General features: G+C 40.7%; 1 protein-coding gene across 3 annotated transcripts in view; it reads left to right on the forward strand.

Moving 5' to 3' along the window:
• DPT (dermatopontin) overlaps positions 1-17,220 on the forward strand; it is a 407,189-nt gene that overhangs the window by 88,219 nt on the left and 301,750 nt on the right. The window contains exon 1 of one of the 3 annotated variants that reach the window (XM_055111868.2): positions 2,141-2,507. The exons of 1 other annotated variant lie outside the window; for it this stretch is intronic. In XM_055111868.2, the coding sequence (XP_054967843.1) occupies positions 2,254-2,507 (254 nt within the window). In that variant the 5' untranslated portion in view covers positions 2,141-2,253. Of the gene's footprint in view, positions 1-2,140; positions 2,508-17,220 lie in introns of those variants that run through there. One more of the 3 variants, XM_003824615.6, reaches the window with a different exon arrangement.

Genomic DNA, 17,220 nt, shown 5'->3' on the forward strand with positions numbered 1-17,220 from the left:
ACCTGGATGAGGCAGAAACAGAGAGACCCAGATGCACCAAGGGCTAAAAACCAAGAGTCTTAGATTTTCCAGCAAGTGCTGGTGGGGACAGGTGTCCGTGAATGAATGAGGGTAGCATGGATGGCTGCCAACAAGCAGAGGTCCCATGTGTCCCAGGCCATCATGCCATGCAGACCCCTAGAATGTAGATGCCACCTAAGGGTGAGGAAGATAGGGGAGCGGAATATGGAAATGACCATGTTTAAATTTGAAGTGACCAGTGTTTTTACCTCAGGGGACATGATCAAGTTTCTGCCAATAGGCAGAATTGGTGCATAAAACAGAAGTTGAGTTACGGAAGAGTAAAGAAAGTTATTATCGTTATTATTTTGTACATTTGGATCATGTAACTCGCAAATTGAGTATTTTCAGCAGCCATACTAATGTTGATTAGGTAGCAAGCAGATATGCAAAGAGCTATCTGGGAGATTTTCCAGCTAAAAATCACAATTATCAGTTGAGTCTTATGAACCCAGAAAATGTGGTAAACTCTCCTCAAAAGAAAGACATGAGAAATTCCTTAACTTAAAAGCCTGTGGTTCAAAGAAGGGCTGAGAAGTCTGTCTCCTCCTTGCCTTTCTAGAAATGTTGCAGTTAGCATGGCACCTCATCTTACTGAAACAGCCTGCCCAGTCTAGAGTCTTCGAAATTCTCGGCACAGGCTCCTGTGTGATGCTCTCTGGGAATGTTGACATTCTCAGGGGAATGTCTATGCCAGGGGTTTTGGAATAAGGCACAAGGGAAGTTTCTGGGCTAGAATGGAGTGTGGTCTGAGAGGCCAGGTAGGGTGTAAAAAAAGAGAATTTAGAATTAGGTTTTGGCTTTCCTGTTTCCTGGCTGTGTGACTTTTGTAAAGTTACTTTACCTTTCTAAGCTTCTGGTCAATCATCTTGAACATGGACATTATGCCTATTTTTATAGAGATACTATACAAATAAAATGAGGTAATATATTCGTTTGCCAGGGCTACCATAACAAAATACCACAGACTGGGTGGCTTCAGCAACAGAAATTTATATTCTCATAGTTCTGGGGGCTGGGAGCCCAAGAAACAAAGTGTTGGCAGGTGTGATGTCTTCTGAGGCCTCTCTCCTCAGGTTGCATAAGTCCACATTCTCACTGTGTCCTCACATGGCTGCTCCTCGGACTGTGTGTTGTCTATGTCCTAATCTTATAAGGACACCAGTCATATTGGATTAGGGCCCACCCATATGGCTGCATTTTACTTAATTACTTCTTTAAAGGCCCCATCTCCAAATACAGTCACATTCCCAGTTACTGGGCATCAGAGCGTCCACGTACACAGATGGAGGGCTTACAGTTCAGCCCATGGCAGGTAGTATATGAAAGGGCTCAGCACACAGGAGGTGCTTAGTCAATGTTAGCTCCCCTCACCATTTCTTCAGGCTGTAGTATGAGATTCAAACTATTAATGACATTTACTCTAAAGCGATGTTCGCCTCTGAGGCCGCCTGTGGGCAAGGGGCTTGGAGGCAACACAATGAACAAAGGGATTTAATAGAGCCAGAATATTTAATTCTGCTGCCACTTTTGAGAAATTTGAACTTGTATCAAACTCATAATTTCTCTGATTCAGTTCTGATACTAATTAGCCAATAGGGTGAGTATCAAATTTATAACAAAGTAATAGATCCGAAAGTGCCAGCACATTACTTGACTTCTGTTAAATGCTTCATAAATATTTCTTTAGTTGGGCACAGAGGCCTTTGGTAAAGTACACAGTGTTAGATATATGTGAGATATTATGTTCACTTGCTCCCCTGGCCTCTAAGTTTTATGAAGTGGAAATACCCACAGGTTATAAAAGACCCAATTTGCTGGCCCCTTTCATGCTGTCTCCTAGGTGACTAGTTCCCTAGGATGTGCAGGGCTGGGCGGCTCCACCTTAGGTGCCACCTGAAGAGAAATCTCCAGGTAGCTGTCGTTCTTCAAGGCCCTAAGGGAGAAACTGGACTGGCTATTGCTGCTGTTTTTACCTCCGTTGTGCTGGAAATCAGTGAGAGAGCTGTGTGGAGCCTGGGAGGTCACCTCTCAGGCTTCCCAGTATCTTCTAAAAAGACACACAGAACCCTCCATCTCCCTAACTGATGCCTCTGGGAACCAAATGTGCTTTAGAAGCTTCTATGCATAATTGGGCCTCCTGAAGGCAGGGCCAGGGACTGTTTCCTCCTCAGATCACAGGTTCCTGCCATCATGTCTGACAAATGGTTAGTGCACAAGCAGTGTTTGATCAATGGATGCCGGATTTCCCTGTTCTTGGCCGAATTGCCTTTGAAAGTAGTAGGAGTCAGTCTCTCAGGCATTAATAGTTCCCAGAACCTTCTCCATCTCCATGGAGATAATGTCTTGGAGAAGGCTTCTGTCAGCTGCCAGAACCCCACAGGAATGGGGAGGACTCCATGGAAGAGAAGAATTCCAGTCTGTGTGCTTCAGCAAGAAACTGTAAGGTAAGAGTTGACCTGTATTGCTCGGTCTTATTTTTTATGGAGCCAGCTTTTGTTTTTCATTTTTGTTTTCTATGTCCCTTGAGGCCTTACCTCTCCAAATGCTCTGGTTTATTGAAACCTAGAATGTGAGTCAAATGACCTCTTTGGGTTCACAGGGGATTGCCTTCATGCTGTTGATGAGACACTTGTGTGGGAAATGAATCTTCAATTCACTTCTCCTGCTTCGAAAGACTGGCATGGAAATTTAGTAGACAAAGACACTTAAAGGATATGATTGAAAAATTCAATTTGTTGAAGTTTTCCTCTACAGTGAAAAGAGATGTGTTTAGGCTCCCAGGACTGCCTGGAATGCCCAGTGATGTCAAATGTAGAATGATTTCATTGAATTATTCCCCTGCAAAGGAAAATTTTGGTTTGTGCAGTATCTTGATACAGTACCTAAAATTTTTTTTTTTTTTTTTTAGAAAACCCCGTTTGGTTACAATGATTCCTTTTTAGTGGCTAATATTGACTTTCTTGAGTAGAGAGGTGATTTTTGGTTATGGTATTAGCTAGCAAAGAAGAAGCCATGGTTCTCCAGAAAGTTAGTTTAATTGTGGTGATGTTTACTTGCTAATATAATGTTCCTGGGAAAGTAATGCTGCCCAATATTATTTCTTGGCATATGTGGTATAGATTCTTGCTGTGGATTGGTGGTCCTGCTTCTACTTTGGATATGGGTGTTCTTACCCTGAAAAGGAAAGGTCCTTTATTCCTAGGGTGATGATAATTAGATAATGATTGCCACATATGAGGGCACATTATGGCTCCTTGCAGGTGACAAAGGATAATATTAATTGCTACCTTGATTTGGATATATTTGTTCCCCACCTCATTCCCCTATGAAGTAAGTTGTGTCTATATTCAAATTATACAGATGAGGAAGCAGGCTTAGGGAGGGTTAATAGCACGCCTAATTCCACAGCTAGTATATGGCCAAACTGAGATTCAAACCCAGGTCTAATTTGACTTTAAAGCTTTTTGTCTTAATGGTTACTCTCTCCTGTCTCTCAGTTTGGGGGTTACCTTGCAGAACATCCCAACAGTAGTTCTCAAAGTGTGGTCCTTGAACCAGCATTGTTAGCATCACCTGGAAACTTGCTGAAATGCAAATTCTCAGGCAATTTCAAACTATAGAATTAGAATTGCTAGGGGCTCAAACTTGAACATCAATGTTTCAAACAGGTGGTTATATAGCCTCTGCACTGAGACCTCCAGAGACAGGGCTTTTACTCTCCCGTAGGGCAGTCATTCTCTGTGCTCTACTAGTTTAACTCCACCAATTGTTAGGAAGTTTTTCTTTATATTGGGGTACAGTTTGCTTCTGCTTAGTGTTCACTCATTGGTTCTAGTCCTTTTCTTTGTCCCGTCAACATGATAGCTGAACATAGCTATTTAAACTCACACGATCAAGAACAGAAAATTGCTGAAGTATTAAGAAGAGCTTGTCTGATGGAAGGTGTAGTTTGAATGCCAGCTGCCTTTTTTGGTATGTTTACCAGAGTTGCTTTATTCTTTGCCCCACAAGTAAGATAGAAGTGGAACATTTTTGAAAAGGAGAAAAAAGAAAGACTGAAGCGTCAGAGTTCCAGGGTCTACTATTTCTTTAGGAAGTAGTCCTTCTAGCAATTCTGGGCCTGGAATATATTCTGTTTCCTGCAAAGTCACAGGTTGGATATCAAATCCCTCCTGAGGAACAAAGTGGATCATTGAAACTTGAGTGAGTTTCGACAGAAGTGCAAGCCTGGGCTGGTTAAATTACCATAGGTCAGAGTGCCCAGGAGAGGTCAGCAGACAAGGAATCAGATGTGGTAAGTGGGTTATTGAATCTGTGTCCATAGGACAGCAGTGGAATTCTTGTACTTCTCTTTTAACCTGGGTGCCCCAGAAAACAGAACCTGAGGCAAAGGGCTTCTGTGCTGCTACTATATCAATTGTCATCCTGAGGAAAAAAGAGTGTTGGAAAAAGAGCGTGAGCCGGGGAAGATGGGAAACCAACAAGTCGATGCATTATTCAGTTGGCTTCTACTAAGGACAATTGCTTGCTTGCTTCTGTTGGACTGGCTCTGCAAAGTCAGATGACTGCATTGTAGGACAGTGGTTCTCAGGGGAGAAAGTAACTTTATTTACTGGCTTCCATTTCAAATCTGTCAAAGCTTCATCCTACAGAGAATTAACTTCCCCCAAATCTGGATCATGCGTATGTGGGCTCCATCTTGGGTCCTACGACATTCCCATGCCTTGTTGTCAACAAGATGGGATGCAAGAGGCACTTGGTTACAGTCACACAATGAAACACTGTCAGATTTCACCTGTATGAAATTGGTCAGAACCCAGGCAGAGCTGGTAATGGTAGCTGGACCAAGAGTTGAGAGAGGCTGAGAGGATCAGAAATGGCCCATAAGAGGTTTCTGATATAATACGCCTCAGGTAATTCTGAACAAAAAGTACCTTTATATACATTACAAAATTGATATCTAAACCTTTTCTTCATTAGTCTAAATGTTGGCAGAAGATATAATTCCCAGCCTATCATAAATGTTGACATTCTAAAACAAAATTGGGCTCTGTTTCCAGGTATGATGAACCAAAACCCTACTGAATGACCACCCCACACTTCTTCTATCCATGCAGAAAACCACTGCAAAACCTGGCCATAAGGAGCATACAGACTCTGGTGTTCAGATGTGCTTGGAGAGGGAAGACTATAGAACAAATATGTTCTATAAGACAGGAACAAATCCTGTCTCAGGGCTTTTGACTGGGACTAAGTCCAGTGCCCATGTACCAGCAGCACATATGACCAACTTGCAATCTTTCAGGCCTGAGGAGTAAAAAAGTGAAGTCAGGAAACCATAAACACTAAAGATAGTGAAAAAATTCTGAAAGGGAAAGAACCAGAGAGGGGATCCCCAAACACTATCTACTCACATCTCTGACTGACTCCTGAACTAAAAATCTATTTTAGATTTTAGTTAAAAATCTATTTTAAATTGAACAACCATTCTCCATAGTATTACTATACAATTGGCTAAAACAATTTAAGTGTATTACATACTTTGATGAATATCAACAGAGTAAAATTTTATTGCAAATTCATATCTTAATGAGATAGATGAGATTATTTTATTGTTTAAATGTATTTATATATTCTTGGATGAATATTACTTATAATGCAAGCTCATATTTTTATCTTTTATATGTGTAAATACTGAGAAACTTCATTCATATAAATAAGTAGATGGAACTGAAAGGGAGTTATATCAGTGGCAGTTAGTAGTTATCACTCATCAAAAATGATTTTTAAAGATTTCTCAACTAACATCTTCAATTTTGTAGGGAGCAAAGAATTTGAAATCACCTGATTCATTATTTTATTACTCTAGGTCATTAGAGCTACTCACTTTCTTGTCACAGAAACAATATTTTAAATTGTCCCTTTTGGTGCCCTAGAGGGGTTTTTTTTTTTTTTTAACACCCTCAGGTGATGCATTGAACTAAGTTTTAGAATGAGTAGGAGGTGAGTTTTTCCTTCATTAAATTGGACAAAGATGATTATTAGTAAAGAAAAAGCTAGCATGAGCAGCCATGTTATCATCCAAAGCAATTCAGGGAATAGTTTGGACAGGAGTTGAATTTCTAGAAATTGATTTTGTAAACTACTCACTAGTATGTACTTTCTGGAAACTCCTTATATATGTGAATGTATTCTCCAGTTTGAAGACTACTGACTTGGAGAATCAGGGAGCCTGAAACCATCTATAGGAGCAAGAGACCTCAAAGAAAGTTTAGGTTTGAGAACCCGTCTTTACCTAGAAGGGTACGAAAAAAATCCCAGGCTAACTCCAGCCAATAGCTAAGTGTAAAACTGGGAAACCTTTAGCTGGTACAGATCAACACAGTACGTAAAGTGCAACTGACAAAAATAAAGTCTTGGATTTCTTGAGGAGATGGAGAAAAAAGTTCTCTTAGTAATATGATGCAATGAATAATTGTAGAAAAATACCAAGAAACAAAGATGTAGGAGATCAGCAGATGGATTAAAAAAAAAGCAGTGTCAGCAGCACTTGCAATAAGTGGTAGAAAGCCATGTTCATTAGATGCTGGATTTGAGTTGGAGTTGGAAAAAAGCTGTGGAAGTGTACTCCTTCTAGATATATTAATAACATCAGAGGAAACCATCAGTTCAGTGAGGTTCAACCTGGGACTTAAATACCAGGCATCTAGAATTGAAGTAGTGATGGCACAAAATTGAGTGTACTGAGTGATCAATGATAGTTACTGGTTATAATATGGTGCAGAAAATAGGGTCCAGTCTTATGCTAACACCTTCTTTCTACATCATCCGCTTGCTGTGTCATGTGACCCTTTAATCACCTTGGACTATCTCTTTTGACTGTACTCTTGATTATCATATAATACCTCAGACAGAGCCCAATATTTCAGCTCTTGCCTCTGAACAGGCATATTGGAACTCTGTTTTTCAGTTCAGAAAAAGGGGTAGAGAATTACAACTGTTGTCATTTATTTAGCATCTACTATGTGTAAGGCACTGATCAAAGTGCAATATCAGTCAACAGTGTGATGTGGGTTACTAAAGTAAAGAAGAAGAGAACTTGCTCTATGGGGAAGTATTAAGTTCCTGGAGGACTACAATCAATTTTGGTTATCACACTTTAACATGCAGTAGAATCAGTAGGATAAATCCTCAACCAAGATATAAGCATCAGGAATTTTTTAGTCACAAGTGACAAAAACCTGACCAAGCAGGCTACACAGGTTTTATAAAAAGGTATTATTGGCTCGAGAAATTGAAGAGTTCCTGGGGTAACTATCGCTGCAGGTATGTACTGATTCAGAACCCAAATGATATCACCAGGATACATTTCTCCACTCTGTTTCTACTTGTGTGAGTCTTATCCTCAGGTTCAAGTTTCACACAGGTTCTCTGACAGTTTTCCCAAATTTCATATCCTCACACCATCAAGCACAGAGGAGGACAGTCTGTGTCCCATTATTTACAGCAAAAGTGGCAACGTTCACTCATATTGGATTGGCTTAAGTCATATGTTTCTCCTCCTCCCTCTGAACCATCATTAGAGCCATGGGAAATAAGATTTACTGATTGACTTAATTAAGAAGCCATTTGGGGTTCACTCCTGGAGCTGAGAGTGGGTTCCATGTAAACCAAACTGTATAGGTATTTCCCAAAGGAAAATATGGGTATGCTGGGGTAAAAACCAACACATGTCCAATTCATCATGTGGATAAATTTCAAAACATATGTGGTGGTCACCTTCACAGAATTTTAAAGTGGAAACCAATCTCAAATCATGTAGTCTAGTCTTCTTAGTGGAGAGTCTAGTAAAAAGTCAAGGGGAAAATAATAGATTAAAATATTCCGTGATGTTGTATGGGAAAGGAAGTAAACTGCTCTGGCCCCCAAAGACTAAGCTAGAGTCTAAGCTAGGAAGTTAGAGGCAGACAGAATCTAAGGAAAAAAATGTTTTGATTACCATAAAAGTCTAATCCTGGAATAGAATTCTTCGGGCAATAGTTTATTTTCTGTTTTTGGAGTTGTTCAAATGAGGCTAAACATAAACATTTAGGGATGTAGTAGAAGAAAGTCATGAGTTGCATGGGGATTAGAGCCGACGACTGCGACGCTTCGTTCCAGTTTTAGCATCCTATAAGAGAACACTATATGAATGATCATAGCAGCATTATTCCCAATGGTCAAAAAGTGGAAATAAATCAAATGGCTACTGTCGAATGAACTGCTAAATAAAATGTGGTATCTTCATACAATAGAATATAATTCAGAAATACAGATACGTGGTACAACATGAATGAACCTTGAAAACATTACACTAAGTGAAAGAAGCCAACCATAAAAGACTGCATGTTGTATGATTCCAGTCCTATGAAATGTCCATGAGAGGCAAAATCAATAGAGGCAGAAAGTAGAGTAGTGGTTGCCTAGGCCTGAGGGTTGGGGATGACTGCTAATGGGTATGGAGTTTCTTTTTGGGATGATGAAAATGTTCTAAATTGGTTGTGGTGATGATTGCATAATTCTGTGAATATACTAAAAACTATTGAATTGTACACTTAAATGGGTGAATGGCACTGTATGTGAATTATATATCAATAAAGTTGTTATTGAATAAAATGAATACTATGAAATAAATTTTAAGGGGAGAGCAGAGCTTGGATATACGGTTGTACTGTTTTGACAGAGGACTGAAAGGAGAAAAAGCCCAGAAGTAACATATATTACCTAGGGAGGAGGGCTGATTAAAATACAACTCTGTTCAGCTCTGTGGGGAGGTCAGGGCAGAGAGCCGGCAGCGAGAGGACAGTCGGCATTTCGTGTGGGTGAGGATGCTGTAAGCATGTCCTGAAATGGACAAAGAAGCCTTGTCTTGGAACACTGGGGAGAGTCTAAGGCAGACTCCCTCTTCTTCAAGATCTGCCTTTGCCCAGCTCTGCACATGGATATGTCTTTCTAGCTAGACCCCTTAGTCCCTCTAACCTCACACTCATATCCAAGCAGCTAAAGGCATAATTTTTCCTCCCAGCTCTTTCATCTCTTATTAAAATGTTTTCTTTCCTGGTGCCTGAATCATTTGACATAATGTTTTTCTCCTCTCTTTGTTTTGTGCTTACCAGTGTACTTTCTCTCTCCTTGGCATAGGCTATTTCTTGTTTTTTTTTTTATTATTAATAAGACAACTTTGACTTTATATTTCATTTATTATTCCCTTGGGTCCTTTATGACCTTATCATAAGGTTTCTTTTGTATAAATGTGAAGATTCTCTAATATACTTAAAATGAGGGAAACCAGTGTTTCAAGTACTCACATTAAAAAGTCCTATACAATAAAAATAAGGACAAACCAACCTGACATTTATTTGAACAATTTATACAATAAAGAACTTGAGTGCCTCCTTGAAAGACTTTTTTTCCCTGTGTATTCTCATTGATTCTTTATGACAATAGGGGTACAGGTTTATGTCTTATCCAGGGTTTATTCAATGTATCCTCTAAGTTTTCACCCAACTGAAACTAACATTAGATTTTTCATTCATTAATCCACTCAATTATTCATTTATTTATCCACTTATGCAACACTTGTCACCTTGCTAGGTGCTGGGAATATAATGATGAGTATAAGAGCATGTCCCTGGCTTTCATGACACATACAATCTAACAAGAGAGAAAGATGTTGAGCAAATACTTACACAAATTTGACAAATAATTATATGATTAAATTTATGATGTATTATAAGAAGAGAAATATAAGGGTATTGTTATAATATATAGTAGTGCCTTTTCTTTCTACACTTACTTGCTAAAGGAGTTCCTGAAAAATGTTGGCTACAAAGAGAAATGTGGAAAAGAGAAGAGTCATTCATTCAACATTTCAACAAATATACATTGTTTTAAGCTTGGAGAATCTTCATCAATTCTAATTTTGTGAACATATCTACAGTGAGAGGAATTTCAAATTACTCAATATTTGAAAAGACATTATAATTTAAGTCATACAAGTAAATGGTTTAGTTAACTAAAGTAGAGGTGGCCCTAATCTAATGACTAGAACATTCACTTGTAACAAGCAACATTAAAAAAAGTTTTTGGCAAGTTTTGATTTAAACATAACGTAAGTAAGGAAAAATGTGGAGAGTATGTGTATATGGCTTGATGATTTTTTACAAACTGAACACACCTATATAACCAGAACCCAAGTCAAGGGGCAGGATATTCCCAGACCTCCAGAAGCTCCACCCATGCCCTCTTTCAGTCACTAAATTCAGAGTACAAGAGGACTAATATTTTTGAGCCCTTGCTGTGTGCTAGGCTCAATGCAAAGTCTTTTATAGATGCTGTGGTGTGTTAAGAGTGGCTTTTTCCTCTCATATGTATATAAATTATTCCCTGGGAATCTAGTTGACATTAGTCATTTAATTAGCAAATTCTTCAGATAGCTAGAAAGTGTCCCTTGGCTCAGCATAGATAGAACTTTTGCAGTTTCGCATTCCTGGAGAATTTCCACAAGTGCTGGAAATTTCCATGATGCCAGGGGCCATGGAGCAATGAACAGAAACAGGGAAATGGCAGTTTCCCTGGATGGCTGTGTGCCAGGCCCTCAAGTGCAGGGTGCCAGGACTTCTCTTCTTGCCCTGCATCTCCTCCTTCCCCCAGGGGAAACCCCTCAGCCTGTGTGCCCCTCCCCAGTCCTCTCACCTCAAAATCCTCCTCAAGGGTAAGGAGGACGGAGTTTTTACTTTCTCTGAATAGTGAAGATCACTGTAGGGTGAGCACTTCTTGGGCTACTGTAATCACTCAAGGGTCCTGAGAAATTTCCATAGTGTATGAGGCACTATTCCTTTGAGTTCTGGGTGCTTGTGGCAGAGGACTGCAATGGGGTTTTAGATAGAGTCTGCCTGGGAAGAAAATCTGAAGGACCCTGGTAGATAGGAACAGAAAAAGCCACCCATTGCCCAAAGGAGGTTTGGCCTTTATGGCCAGAAACAATACGGGTCTTAGGAATTTGGTGAGAGCTCAGAATTTCTGACCAAGGCTTCTGTAAAACCATGCAACCTTGCTGCTTCTGAGTCGTGATTTTCCTCCACTATCTATTCTCTGGTGTTATCTGCCATGATCGTGCCAAATCTTCTTTCTCTCTTCAAACCCCAGCCCCAACTTACTACTTCTTCCACGGTCGGGAGACAACTTCACCCCCTCCTTTGCTGCAACTTTTATAGTCACCAAACAAGGCCTTATTTCTTCTAGATTTCTTACTCCACCCCTGAACACACAGTCTTTTCATATGTTCTTTCATGTGTGTCCCAAAGCTACTCTCTGTTCTTCCTCTCTGGTATTGTGCTTTCTCAGTAACTTAATCTTGCTCTATACTTTTGTTTAAAATGTTTATTATAAGAGCTTTCAAACATATGCAGAAGTAGAGAGAACAGCATAATAATCCTCCCAAATTATCATTTTTCTACACTTACTTTATCACATTTTTTATTTCTTCTTCTGCTTTCTTCCTTCTTTCTTCTTCTTCCTTCTTTCTCCTCCTTCTTTCTTCTTTTTGTATTAGGACAGTTTGAATATCCCTTGCCCAAAATGCTTGAGACCAAAAGTGTTTCTGATTTTGGATTTTTCTCGATTTTGGAATATTTGCATATATGTAAGGAGACATCAAGTCTAAACACAAAATTCATTTGTTTCATATTTACCTTACACACATAGCCTGAAGGCAATTTTATACAAAATTTTAAATGATTTTGTGCATGAAACAAGGTTTGTGACAATGAACCGTCAAAAAGCAAAGGTGTTACTATCTCATAAAACATTTTGGATTTTGGAACATTTATGATTTTGGATTTTTGGTTTAGGATGCTCAACCTTATTTTAAAGCAAACTCTATCATCATCTCAAAAATGTCTTTTTATGATTCAGTTAGGATTCAAATATGGTTTAAATAATACATTTGGTTGTTATGTCACTATATTCATTCTTCCTTATCTAAACAAATACAATTCTGCATTTTTTTTTCCTGTCATGCTATTGACTTGTTGAAGAAAGCATGTCAGTGTTCTGTAAAATGTCCAGTAATTTGAATTTTTCTGATTGTTTCCTATTGGTGTGGTTTAATAGATGCTCACTCTCCTGCATTTTCTGTAACCTGGAACTTAGATCTAAAGGCTTAACTAGCTTGGGGCCTCCTTTAGCCTTTTTCTCCTTCTGTTTTATGTCCTCTATCATGCACAACAGGTCATTACTATTTATTATAAAGTAGTTGCTCATTTTTATTGTCCTCTAATGTCCTCCTCATTGCCACGTTTAGAACAAATAGTCTGCATCAATTTTCTCTACCTATTCACACACACTTTTCCTCTAATCCTTATATAAGACTTCTGTTTCTACCACGTACAAAAATAACTCTTTCAGAGATCACTAGAAATTCTTTAACAACAAATCCAATGCCTTATTCCTAGTGTTATAATTAATGATGATCATCATCACCAGGTGCCAACTTCCATTTGCAGCCTTTTAACAGTTTACAAAATACTTTCACATATTATTCAGATTTTTAGTCCTCCCCCTTTTCAACTTCATCCCTTCTTTCTTGACTTTTGTTCTTGCACTATTTATTTTTTTCTTTTAAAAAATTTTTTTTGTTTTAAGTTCTTAATGCTTCCAGCCATTTCTGAGACCACAATTTATCCTTGACTCCTCTTTTTTTTTTTTTTTTCTGATACCTCACTGCCAATTTGTCAGTAATGCTTGTTGACTGTAACTTCAAAATATATCCAGAATTCTGCAATTTCTCACCATGGCCACTGACATCACACGGTGTAATTACCATCCTGTCTTACTAGGATAGTCTCAATGGCCCTCAGCTGTTCTCCGTGCTTCTACTCAGGCCTCTCTTCAGTCTCTTCTCTCACTGCAGCAGCCAGAGTGATCTACTAAAGCATAGAATGATTATGTTAAAATTTGTTTCAAAAACTGTCCCAATGAAGTTGGAGTCCTTAGAGCGTGCCCAAGGCTCATCATAATCGGCACCCTGGCTTACTACAGTCTAGCCATCCTGGAATCCTTGTTCCCCTTAGTTGCCTCCTCAGAGCCTCTGCACTTGTGCTTTCTTCTTCCTGGAACACTTCTTCTCTGGAGATCTGCAAGATTTGTTTGGGGTCTTTGCTAAAATGTCACATTATGAGTAAGACTACTCTATTTAAAATTGCAACCTGTCCCTCTCGCCTTCACATCCTTTTTCTCCCATTACACTGCTCTGCTTTCCCGCCCGCGCACCCTTCCATGCATTCATTACTTTTGGCCCCTAGTGAGAACATGCCATACAAAGGGAAGCGGGGAAGGCAAACTCAAAAAGAAAGGTAGAGAGACTCTACATTTTCCCTCTAGCTGGATCCACAAATATAGCATTTCCCCTTCATCTTTAGCCAGCCTGCTTTCTTATCTTAGCACCTGAGAGTGAACAAGAAGGGAGGATGATGAGAAGTTTTAACACAGAAGAACATTTGGAGGAGGGATTTGAATCACAGGCTTTTTCAAGCTGTGACCTTCAAATGCTCTTTGAACTCTGGATACCCCTCACACTCTATCTAGAAACCATTTCTACATTTGCTCCTGTAATAAGACATATTTACCTTATGCCTTTGCAACTTTTGCTCAGCTCTGTGAAAGGCAGCAGTGAAAAATATAAGTGTCAGATCAAAAAAGGTTGGGCACGGCCTCCTAGCTCTCGGGAGCAATGGTGCTGAAAACAATCAAATGGTGTGATACTTTGCCTTCAAATGAGTGCACAAAGGGTCCTGCTCCTGGTCACTGACATACTGCTTGCTGCCAAGGCCAGGGAAAATTATAGACTGTCCATCCCAGGGCCAGGCCCAGAGAAGACTGATGAATTTGCCTTGGTCAGGGCTGCCTTGATGTCTGTGCACAGATGTCTCTGTCCTGGTGGCCACCAAATCTGCCTACATGGAAAGATCTCTTTGGAGCCTTGCTAATTATCCTGATTTCTAGATGTTCTGAATCTGAATCTTTGGGAGTGGAGGGTCCAGAAATCTGTATTTGTAACAAGCTCCCAGGTGAGTCTTCTACAGCCCATTGGTGACTGTTACATGGACCAGTGTTTGGGAGCCACTGTTCTTCCTCACTCTCTAACTGTTACCCCCATCTACTTCTGATAGCTGGTTGATTGTGAACTAAATTCGAATCACAAATAACTTTGTTCTACATGAGATAGAGGTGGTGTTTTCTTCTAGTTCCTAAAACCTCATCTTATTTGTAAGTTCCATTATTCAGTCATATACTGTGTATTTACCCAGGAAGTACCCACAGTCATCAATTATCTCCCTAACATGGTCCTTAGACATGGGCATCCCTTGCCACAAGAGTGAGATTAAGTGGTATGCATAGGGGAGGGGGATCTCTGGGAGGCACCAACTGATAGGGAGCCTTAAACACAGCTGGGTATGGAACAAGTCTAAGGGGGTTGTATTTACCAGCATTTAATGAGAGAGAGTGCAAAGTATAGTTTGAAGGGTTACTTTGGAATGTGGCTTGGGGAAGGGGTGACTCTTACGAATCATGCTTCAATAACAACAGATGGTCTTCTTGGGATGGGGCGAATTTGGTTAGTGGCAGAGTTTAGAGAAGAAAAGTATTGTTTGGGATCTTCTGGTTTGAAACTTGGGCTCTATAAATCCATCTCTGCCTTTCCCCTCATAGGAGTCATCATCTTTTCTGAACAGACATTGAACAAATATGGTCTAACAGGAGGCAGACTCCAACGGGGAGTCAGACAGTACAGATTTTTGAATGGCTGTCACTGCTCTGTGATAGCTTCTGTAATCTTTCCCAGAAGAATGAATCCCAGCCCAAGCATTTTCTATCATTGTGGTGTGGTTTACAGATTGACTCCTTATGGGCTGAGCATCTGTCTGCCTCTCCTACAGGTTGTGAACTTCTTGACGGCAGTGCTCCTCTTTCATGTACCAATTTGTTAATTCATTCTATACGTTATTTAGTGGGTATCTACTATAGTTAAGTCTCTTTGATTTGACAAAGTAAAACCATAGAATAGGAAAGAGATAAGAGGGCAATAGCAAAAGTGAACATTAGTCAACACTAATATTAAACTTATTTATCTTTAAGGCACTTTGCAAGTTTAATTTATTTGACCATCACTGTAATCCTATGATGTAGTCACTATTATGACATTCTTTTACAGATGAGAAATTGAGACATAGAGAGGTTAAAAGAGCAGTCAGAGTCCCAGAGAGAGGCAGGAAGCTGTCACATTCCAACTAAAGTCGACCCAAAGCCATTTCTGTCTGGCCATTAAGTGGAGGTTGGCTTTGAGTTGAGGGAAGAGAAGTATCTTTAGAAATCAATTGATGAAGACACTTAAAATCAGAAATTATAGCAATTACAGAAACGAGTCTAAAATTTTTAATTTTCAATAAATTGCAATATGATACTAAAAAGTTCAACCACCCTCAGTTGCTATTTCCATAAAGTCCTCAGTGAAAGTACTCTTCAGATGTAATTATAAATAGCTTTCTGGGTCTGTTGGGCTCCAACTGAGAATTATAGTCAAGATTTTATCCAGAGTGGGCAAATCAGGAAACAGATCCACTTAGAGAATGCTGTTTTAAAGAAGGATTCTTACTCTCTGTGTGTGTGCGGTATTGCACTCAAGGCTGGGGGCCAGGGACAGTGGGGGAGGGAACATAGAAGAGAAGTTCCCAAAAAAAGTGAGAGTTCTGTGTGTTTTGCTCACTGTTATATCATTAATTATTGAAGACTTGGGGGTGGCTGGCAAGATGGCTGAATAGGAACAGCTCTGGTCTGCAGCTCCCAATGAGATCAACGCAGAAGGCGGGTGATTTCTGAGTTTCCAACTGAGGTACCTGGTTCATCTCAATGGGACTGGTTAGACAGTGGGTGAAGCCCACGGAGGGCAAGCCAAAGCAGGGTGTGGTATCACCTCACCCAGGAAGTGCAAGGGGTGGGGGAACTCCCTCCCCTAGCCAAGGGAAACCATGAGGGACTGCGCCATGAGGAACAGTGCATTCTGGCCCAGATACTATGCTTTTCCCATGGTCTTCACAACCCGCAGACCAGGAGATTCCCTTGGGTGCCTACACCACCAGGGCCATGGGTTTCAAGCACAAAACTGGGCGGCTGTTTGGGCAGACACTGTGCCAGCTGCAGGAGTTTTTTTTTCATACACCTGTGGTGCTTAGAATGTGAGATAGAACCATTCACTCCCCTGGAAAGCAGGCTGAAGCCAGGGAGCCAAGTGGTCTAGCTCAGTGGATCCCACCCCCACGGAGCCCAGCAAGCTAAGATCCACTGGCTTGAAATTCTCACTGCCAGCACAGCAGTCTGAAGTCGACCTGAGATGCTGGAGCCTGGTGCGGGGAGGGGCGTTTGCCATTACTGAGGCTTGAGTAGGCAGTTTTCCCCTCACAGTGTAAACAAAGCCTCTGGGAAGTTCAAACTGGGCAGAGCCCACCACAGCTCTAAAGTCACTGTGGCCAGACTGCCTCTCTATATTCCTCCTCTCTGGGCAGTGCATCTCTGAAAGAAAGCCAGCAGCCCCAATCAGGGGCTTATAGATAAAACTCCCATCTCCCTGGGATAGAGCACGTGGGGGAAGGGGCAGCTGTGGGCACAGCTTCAGCAGACTTAAACGTTCCTGCCTGCTGGCTCTGAACAGAGCAGCAAATCTCCCAGCACAGTGCTGAAGCTCTGCTAAGGCACAGACTGCCTCCTCAAGTGGGTCCCTGACCCCCATGCCTCCTGACTGGGAGACAGCTCCCAGCAGGGGTTGACAGACACCTCATACAGGAGAGCTCTGGCTGGCATCTGGCGGGTGCCCCTCTGAGATGAAGCTTCTAGAGGAAGGAACAGGCAGCAATATTTGCTGTTCTGCAGCCTCCGCTGGTGATACCCAAGCAAACAGCGTCTGGAGTGGACCTCCTGCAAACTCCAGCAGACCTGCAGCAGAGGGGCCTGTTGGAAGGAAAACTAACAAACAGAAAGGAATAGCATCAACATCAACAAAAAGGATGTTCACACAAAAACCCCATCCAAAAGTCACCAGCATAAATGACCAAAGCTAGATAA

Source organism: Pan paniscus, chromosome 1, assembly GCF_029289425.2.
Source record: "Pan paniscus chromosome 1, NHGRI_mPanPan1-v2.0_pri, whole genome shotgun sequence".
NCBI classification, from domain to species: domain Eukaryota; kingdom Metazoa; phylum Chordata; class Mammalia; order Primates; family Hominidae; genus Pan; species Pan paniscus.